The sequence below is a fragment of the Opisthorchis viverrini genome (genome assembly GCF_000715545.1).
Source record: "Opisthorchis viverrini unplaced genomic scaffold opera_v5_179, whole genome shotgun sequence".
Classification (NCBI taxonomy): domain Eukaryota; kingdom Metazoa; phylum Platyhelminthes; class Trematoda; order Opisthorchiida; family Opisthorchiidae; genus Opisthorchis; species Opisthorchis viverrini.
The window spans coordinates 598,086-607,809 of NW_008751828.1; the positions used below are offsets into that span (position 1 = coordinate 598,086).

The 9,724-nt window shown below is 43.1% G+C and overlaps 1 protein-coding gene across 1 annotated transcript in view; it reads left to right on the plus strand.

Annotated features, from left to right (window-relative positions):
- Nucleotides 1-8,878: 8,878 nt before the first annotated feature.
- The window catches only part of T265_07456 (hypothetical protein), a gene marked incomplete at both ends in the record, with an annotated part of 22,414 nt that continues 21,568 nt past the window's right edge, over nt 8,879-9,724 (plus strand). Inside the window, one exon of the mRNA XM_009172985.1 lies at nt 8,879-8,945. Coding sequence (XP_009171249.1) covers nt 8,938-8,945 — 8 coding nt within the window. The remainder of the gene's footprint in view (nt 8,946-9,724) is intronic.

A 9,724-nucleotide genomic window follows, 5' to 3' on the forward strand; every position in this document is an offset into this window, starting at 1 on the left:
ATCGGCACTTCTATAGCAAAACAGTGTACGGCTTGGAGGTGCTCTTACAGGATCACGAAACATATAATCACCCCAATTTTCAGTTGTACATTGTACCACTCGTCCCGTCTCTACATTCATCCACCCGCACCCCACTTCCACCACGCTCTCTATTCCACAATATACCCGGGTCCCTATCACTATATCGATGAGTAAGCCAGTCAACTGAACACGTACTTGGTCCGGTTATGTGGTTTTCCTTTCTGACCCGGTCAGACAACATAGGAACCCACAAGCAGTTATACCAGTGTGAATGAGAGTGAACGAAATGACGTCGGGAACCACCAAAGCAGTAGGAACAATTGAATTAGTAACAAACTATAGGAATGCAGTAAAACCAACAGACAGAAACAAAGCTTCTTGCAACACTCAGTCCAACTGGAATCCATTTGTAAATCTCACGATCTAAACAGTTCTGAACCTCACGATCCAGGTAATGTACCAAGGAAAGTTGCTCAGATGTCACTGTGTTTAATAAAGCAGTACTGTCGGCATGGTAACAGAGGCATTCGTTTCTGTCGAAGCATCACTAGATCAGATAAAATAAGCTGACAAAGAATGCCAAGTAACTGATTATTGAGTGTCTGCATGATAAAACCAAGCACATGGATCTCATCCCAAACCATGCTAATGCTTGTAAGCAGGAACTGTCAGTTTTAGGGTCGTAAGTAAACCGGAAGGAACACGAGGTATCCGTCAATCAGAACCCTAAAATTTCGGGTCATCAGGAACAAAATCAGCAACCATTAATTTCGGTTTCCCTCCGGGTAGTCATTTATCTCACAGGAACACATCAATCCACACATTTTCATATACAAAATGAAGTGGATTCACGGGGTCCATGAACGAAAGACATGTAACCATTTACACTCGTCTTGTGTGGACTGTGCTTTCAGGCAACCGGATTACAATACACATTCTCTAGCATTAAACAAAAGCTGACAGCTGCCATTGATCGCACTTTTCCGGTAGCACAACTAATACTAATACCCTGCACTCCAAACTAGCGAATCTCGGGGGAATGATCTGTGTGATAACCTCTCGATTGAACTACAGTTGTGGTTACATTCAAATCTACAGACCCCTAATAATCTGGTGCACTCCATGAAACGTCAGTCAGCTATTGATCAGTCTACCCCCGAAATTCGTCGTAATCGGTCACATGACATCTACTGGTCACAGGTCACTACGTTGACCCAGATAATTTTTCGGTGTTCTGGCGAGCATACGCCCCGGATGGTAGCATTTGGCGAGAGCGAGCAGTCATACGCCCCGGATGGTAGCATTTGGCGAGACAGTGCTGATTAAGCTGAGGGAAGTGGCTCTATCAGCGCGAAATCGTGGACTCGAAACATCTGTCTATATTGGCCCCAGCCTGTGATGGCCTCATTTCCTCTGAATGTCACTGCATGTACTATATTATCATTTATTTTTGAAGAGCATTGTCAAAAACATAAAAAGTGAATGCGAGCGATGAATGGGAAAGAGAAACAGGAGAATCTGGGGAAAAGAGAGAAACGTCTCATTCGAAATCATGCCACGAACAGTTCCAGTCTGATGAGGTGAATCCCGAAGTATGTAAATATTTTGGTATGGAAACACGCGTCTAAAGACCAACAACCGAAGAAAGGACGAACAATGGTGAATGCTCTTCCAGGCGCGGTAGGCGCTAGCACAGTCAAGACTCGCACATCAGGCACAAAGTGTCCGTCATACTGGGTCCGGTGTGAGATTAAATAGCAAAAATGTACATTCAACTCCATGTGCCACGCATAAAAGTGTCCTAAGTACGCAGAGAGCCCACAATGGCAAGCAAACACAAATCACTGACTGCGACCTTAGGAAGTCACAGTCCAACAACAGCCTTAGCGGATTGAGGAAAGCAGATCCCTCGATAAGAGATTATCATCGGTTGGTGAACCAAAAGGTCGACATTACAACCGATGGCAAACCTACAAATATATGTTTTGCGTGGAACGCTGATGAAGGTCAAAGAATTGTTATAGTATTTTTGTAATACCCACGAACCTACCTGCAGACTGTCAGTTTTTAACTTCACCGCTAGTAAGGTGCGCATTATCCTATTGAAGACAGAAATCTTACTGTGGGTAGGTCATGACTACGGATAGAGATATAGCGATCATTTATACTAATGCGTGATACACTTTTTGCTTTGTGTGTGTCTATTATTTATTTATCATTTATCATTTATTTTTGAAGAGCATGGTCACAAACATAGAAAGTGAGTGCAAGCGATGAATGCGAAAGAGTAACAGGAGAATATAGGAGAAAAGAGAGAAACGTCTCATTCGAGATCATGCCAAGGGCAGTGCCAGTCTGATGAGGTGAATCCCAGAGTATGTTCACACAACTCGTGCCCGTGCTTCAACTTAACCGGCCCATACTTTTGGCTCATGTTTTATTTTGTTTGGGTCATGTTTATCGGTCCGTCAGAGCTGCACACTTCAGTCTCTCAGCTAGTCGGACATCGGTAGGTACAACAGCATCGACTGGATTGCTGTGGGAAACTTTATGTATAGCGATCTTAATATTGAGCCATAGGCGTATCAGCTTATTGTATGTGAAAAATTCTCGTGGATGTTTGGCAATCTAAGTAGCTCACTTGAGATGAAATTTTCCTTCCTGGCTTATCAAGTGTTGCCTGTCCTGAGTGTGTCATTTCCGTGCAAACACTTTCCGCCAGAGGGGTGAAGTCAACCCAGTGTCCGCATAGATAATTTCCTAAGGCTACTCCATGCAAAACATCATGAAGATACAAACGATGGAAAAACGTGAACACCAAATCACCAAATCACCAATCACACTTTCACATGTACCATTCAGTCCGTCTATCTGTTCCAACTTTCATGATCATAATTACGAAGACCTAGAAACTGGACACTTTCTTCGTTATGTTCTCTACCTAGTTCGTAGCCTAGGCAGATCGTTTCAGCTCGCTGTCCGCAGCCGCATGAATCATAGTTATTTGGCAATGCCAACGACGACCACCTCGCTCAGCGACAAACGAGGACGTAATAGCAGCCGAGCGAATGGCAGCAGTCACAAAGCAAGTAGGAGTTGAGTTGGAGCTGAAAGATGAGTTCGGATTTAACAGGCGTGGTCCGAGTTCACTTTGAGGGTTCAAATGGATTAACGATTTGTCGGCCCGATATGGAGGTGTTTGCCTCTCAGTCTTTCTGGTGTACCCACCTAAAATGTGGATCAAGATATGTCGCCGCGCTCCACAACCGAGGGGTGCACAGGGACCTCCAAGATATTAAACTATCAAACCCATTCATACGGATGTCTCTCCATCTGGTCGGCAAATTCACGATTGCCTGGCACGTCCGAATCGGTGGCTTAGTCGCACTCAGATGACAGGGGGACGGGCATAACTATTTACAAGTGTAATCATGCGAGTGCTGGAAGTTTGTTTTGTTGGCTACTTGATGGCAGATATTTTGGCACAACATGATTTTGGGTCAGCTGGCAGCAGCTTCTGTCGGGTCAAGCATGCAGTTTACTTCAGCTGCCAGACCGTTCAGTAGGGATGAGATCAGCTTCTCATCGATTCGCCTCTAATGGGTTAGAGTCTTGGTCTGATTTAGACTTTAGGTTAAGATGAGACGACCAATACAGTGGAAAAAACCATCCATAATAATATGGTAATTTTGGAAAAGACTACCTCCCTTCAAGCACATACATGATTCGATGAAGAAGGAAAATGATGTAATGGAATGAAAACAGTGAACACAGGCGCACAACTATGGCAGAAGGCACTACTCATTAAATTGTTGAATATTGTCCCACCTGTCTGAATCCGAAAGCACACTATCGGTTTCATCCTTTTTGGGGCTAATCGGATAGGCACAGTACTTGAGTTTCTATCAACCGTACTTTACAATTAAACGCCAGTTTGTTTGCAACTGACGAAAGACATTCAGTTGTGAATTACATTGGTAAGCCTTAGAAGGTGACAGCAACAGCTGACTGTCGGAGGGTTATCAGCAAACTTATGAGTTGCGTGCTGTCAAGAAAAAGAAAGCGGCATTTTAAAGAAGTGCCTCAGTAATCCTGCCATCTCAGGATATTTGTTGCTAATGCGTTCCACCATCAGACTTCTCGAGGCCGGACGATTTAATCCAAAGTACCCATATGACGTTGGTTGAGGTAATTGCTTAACACTTTTCACATATAACCAGTGTTGATGTTCCTCCATGTTGTATAAAAACTATATACATTAGTGTTGTTGTATCACACCGTTTCTCATCCCATTCTGTTTTGTGTAATTTGACTGACAGATTTGCTTGTGTGAAATTGCTATCCGTGATATATACCGGCAAAAATAGCGTTTTACGTCATTGTGAGGTTATTCTGCACCCCAGTCAGTCCTAATTCTCCTTCAATTCTGAAATATACAAGCAACTGTAGGTTGGACCAAAGACTTTTCGAGGTGAAGTCGATCCAGTAAGCTAGTTAAAGGCCCCAAAACCAGCCCAAACACAAGGAAATGACATCAACCATCCTTCTGTCTACAAAAACCCTATAGAATGGCAAACAGTCACTGGTAATAAAACGGTGAAATTCCAAAGGTGAAAACGTACTCCGGAAATATTCTCCTTTTCAAAGAACTGTCAGATTGCTGATTGATCATTATCACCTTTTCTTTACTTACTGACAGCTATGAATTACAAAGAGAAAACGCTTTACTCGTGAATCGAAAAATCCAAACAGTACATCATCTGACCTATGCATCTACTAATTCTGCTACGGCTGGAGGCCCCTGACAGAAGTTGATCGTTTGAAAACTGAACCCCATTCCGAATATCTGTACGAGCAGTCTTTGGGACCAACTCGGACGTAGTCAGAGGCTGGCCTATGAAAACCGTTAATCAAAAAACAAAATGTGTACACATATTAATGAACGTCGAACATCGTATTGGAACATATTCGTAACCTTGTAGTGGAACTTCGAAGAGGTGATAAGGCTTTCGTTTCGAGACCAGACAAAAGCGCCGAAGCTGTACTACTGAGTATATAGGATTTCGTCCTTCGAACGGAAGAAAGTTAATTATACGAATTGATAGAAGACTGAGATCGGAACAATAAATTGGGTTCAGTTCCAGAAAACGGGTCTGATGACTGAAATTATACTTGCTCAACTAGGACCCCTCGGGACGAGACCTCATAGAGTGTACGGGTTTCCTGAAGTTCATAAGAACGGTATTCTATTACGACCAATTATTAGAGTGTCGCGCAAAATCTAGTCCGGTGACTTCCTAAACTTATTTGAAAGAAGACTAACCACACATAGTTTAATGTTGAATATGTTGAATATTCCCTGAATTACAAACTTTCTGCCCTCTGAAGGAACAAATGCTGTGGTGTGCCTGAATTTCACTAGACCTGATCTCCCTACTCATCGTCTCGTATCCTTGTGTGTCTAGTGTGCACTGAAGATCTTCTGTTTGATGTTCTGTTTTGGCAAGAAAAACTACAGACAAACTGATGAATTGGCGACGAGATGCCCACTTGGATCAGTTTTAGCTGATATATTGAAGAGTTATCTGGGAACTTGAAAATCACGTTAGTCTATACGGGAAGCGACCATGTATGGTGCGTCTGTTGTAATGCATGGCAGTTAGCTTGAGCAACGGAGTGTAGAATGTCTGAAACAGTGCGACTAACAAACAGGGACTTCAGACCAACACCCAGAACTGATAAAGTCGGCTAGTCGTAAGAAATCTTACTGACTGGTTACCTGATTGCCTTAAAACCCGATTAATCAAGTAACTTACTCACTTGGTCTGACGAAGCTTTTGTGTCAAAGATGAAGCGTTGTTCACCAATAAATACACTGATCCTCTACCAAGCATTTCTGAAACGATGTTTACTTTACCTTAACGCATTTTTGACTGTGTACAACAGCCTGCAGCGAACTGCACTATAGGAATTATCCCACAACGCGAAATAGCTGTTGTTAGAAGAGAAAACGCGTATCCTTAGGATACTGAAAACAGCAGCCTAAAACATAGTCGATCCGTATGATGCTATCCTGCCGGTACAATATATGAGATATCCGGGCGTGTTCGCATCTAAGTATAACCAGGCTTGCACTCGAACCTTCGGCTGGAAAGACTGGTAGTGTATTTGTCTGTCACCGTACTGTGGACCTTAAACGTCCTTTTTATTACAGTGCTCCCTACATTAAGTCCATTTCTGTGGGGATCTCGTAAAAACAAGATACATCATTCCCTGAAATATAAAGACATGAAATTCACCTCCAAAAACAGTATCTTTATGATACTGGAAGAGAATCCAATTAACGAAGATTCAGAAATTCTTAGGTGTGCTTCAGTTAAGCTTACAAAAAATTATTTCAATATTATCATCTGGACCGTCACGTTGGTTAATGTAATCCAAGTAGTAGGTCTGATACTCTGTTTGGAGTAAGCTCGGAGCGTTTGCGTCCCAATATATCCAGTCAGGCAGAGCAGATTGAAACGCCAGATACGTCAGTCAACAAATCCAAGGTCGCGTTCTGAAAGATAACTCCAATTGAGGTTGGCATGATAAATGTTTGTCCCTCAGGTGAAACACAGGTTAGAGACACCGGTAATTGCACTGGTTCTCACCGAGACAAGCATCCACAAAGAGTTGAAGACACCAGGACCTTTATGGAAATCGTTAAACTTAAAAATGGTTCAGAACTAGTTCAGACGTCAACTTAAGCGATAACTGACAATTCAAACTAAACACATGTGCGCTGGCTGTAGCGTATAACGCCTCTTCCCAACGGAGTAACTGAGCAAGCAAGGGATGTAGAAAGACAGGCCCCATGTAGCATTTGCAAACCACACACTCCATTTCACCTAGTGCATCTACATACCACTGATGTCCATAAAAATGGAAATCGCATACTTGAATAAATATAGTGCTCGACTTCATCTTGCTTACCGAAAATCTCCCGTATACAGTAGAGCACGTAGCTTTATTCAAAAGGATCTGTTTTGGACACTTTGGGCATAATGTCATACAAGTAGTCAAAATGAATTCCTTGGGTATCTCCAATTTAGCCCTTAGATCTTATCAATTTTAAAGTTCCTAGTCATGGATCAGTACGCTTTTTCAAGTATTATGTCTAGAATTGGGCAACGTGGCAGTATCCCAGCCGTCGTGCCCCATTGAGTGGCATGTCAGCCAGGCACAGAAAGGGTGTTACAGCGGTAAGATGTATTTTTTCGGAATGCACACTTAAATGTTGATCATGGACAAATTTCATTCACGCAACTCGTTTCTTAGGAACGATAAAAATTAGGAAAAATGCTGCATTTGTGAGTATTCTGAAGTACTGTGGATTTCTGAGTTGCGTTGAATGAGTTGAATGAATGCGTTGAAGAATGAATGATGAGGGATTTTATTCTCGCGCTGCTCGTTTTGCGTTTAGACTTGGCGAAACATCACTTGACCAGAGTGGTGGCTTCCGAACACGTTGATTGCTTCGAATATATCCTATATATCCATTAGACTTGAAGCCATGAAATGAAATGTCTCCTAGGAGGTATTTCATGGGCTTTGGAAGTTTATTCACGTCAATCTCATTTGATCAGCCCTTCTTCTTTATTGAAAAGGCTACTCTAGTTGTTTCACAGTGGGTACACTGGGTACAAATTACAGCCTCAGTTAAGCTTGTCACCGGCTTAGAATGACCACCGCGCCGGACGAGTACATTAAAAAGCTCATCCTAAAAATGCCGAATGTCTCTCGTGAATTATGAATTCTCAACTTCATCCGCTTTCTAATTCCCCCGTTTGACAAATACCGGATAGTCGCCGAAAATCCAGGATCATTTTGATGTAATTTAACAACTCTTTAAAACACCATGGAAATTTCCTTAAACTTTTAGAGCCGCTGGCGTTCCACTTCGTTCCGAATAGCTTGTAATATGGACTCACCAGTTAGAAAATGCCTTTTTTCCAGCAAGGTATGATAACTCAAGGTATACCTTGAAGGCATTCGGTTACGCAATCGTGTCAGTGATAAGTCAGAGTTTTTCTGTGCCCTATCAATCGATCAGTCACAGGAGACGAAATGTGAGCTGCATTCTCATGGAGGTCTTTTATGCCCTGATAGGCCTGATAATACTGACCACTCACGCTTATTGAATGAAACCACCTAGAACTGGGTTTATAGTGAGATGGACTGGATTCGATTATGAACAGCCGTTGGCGCTGCACTGGCAACTTTCTCATGGATTTTATGCCCTGATAGGCCTGATAATACTGACCACTCACGCTTATTGAATGAAACCACCTAGAACTGGGTTTATAGTGAGTGAGACTGGATTCGATTATGAACAGCCGTTGGCGCTGCACTGGCAACTTGGCTGGTATCTAGGTTCGTGCACACGCGCGTCATGCGTCTAAGCCATGTCAGGTTGCAGTGCAGTCGGCATAAGACCGGCTATTACAACCAAAACCACCGAATGGTGGTTGAAATCCCATAGCCACCACGTTCTGAACCCAGTCGAAAAACAATAAGGTGGGGAGGGTTGTATATCTTTATCTGACTGAAACATTTCGTGTAAACGAAAGTCGCGAGAACCCAGGGTGCACTAGATGTCACAAGCCCGCCCGTGGTCAACTGCCTCTGGTTGAAATATGTGAAGCGGAATGGTGTTCCTATCTATGATTGGTTCGCAAACGCGCCGAATCATCTGAAGGAGGACAGCACACACCACACACATCACTGGTCGTTACGGTGCGGGACAGACAGACGCGGGCGACCGATGATGGTCGAAAGCGAAGCACGGCCAGCTGTCAACATTCGAATAGGACGTCATCATCGACAACATCCGCATTGACAGACCTGGCCACACTTGGTTTTCGCATTCGTATTATGATAAAGTAAGTCCTAGGTCTTCGTTTTTTTTTCACGCCACATTCAGTGGATAGTGTTGCTTTGAATGTTTTGATGAAAAACATCCTGACTGCGTGGGGAAAAAAGGTTTGCCGAAAGATGAGCTTGTCGGTCTCGTTGACTGCTTGAGAAAAAAAACAGTGGCAAATTCACGAAAAACAATGTATATTTCGTCCACAGTTTAATCTTCCTTGTCGCAAGACTTCTCCAAAATGGCCGATCTTTACCGAGAATATGGACTCTTGGCCTTGTGAATTCCGTTACAATCTTTTGGTGACCTTCAGCAGTAGCGATCGCGAGATTGTGCAACAACTGGGTAACCCAAATGATGTCGTTTAAGCAACCTCACTCTCCGTCATCTGACGCACAGTCCAGTTTCAATGTCCATCAGACCGTACGTATCAGGTTTTTCAACCGGTGAAAATGCCAGTAGCATGGCGTGGAAATGGATATCATCAGTAGTCAGTCATAACGAGACACTTTTTTCATCTTCCAATAAATTGACAAAATTGGTAAGTGTGTGGATGCTCCAGAGGGAACGTTCTCATGACAACACTATGCCTCTGTGTATGACATGACGAGGCCAAGTAGACATCCCGAAATATCGGTCTCGCCTTCCAACATTTTTACGTACTTTTCACTAAACGTGTCAGTCTCGCAGGGAAAACGAGTTCAACTGCCAACAAGAATTGTTCTTCCTCACAAAGCCATTTGAGTTACGTTGTCTGTATAAACCAAGGACGAAGCTCGTTGGATTCCGCCCGAT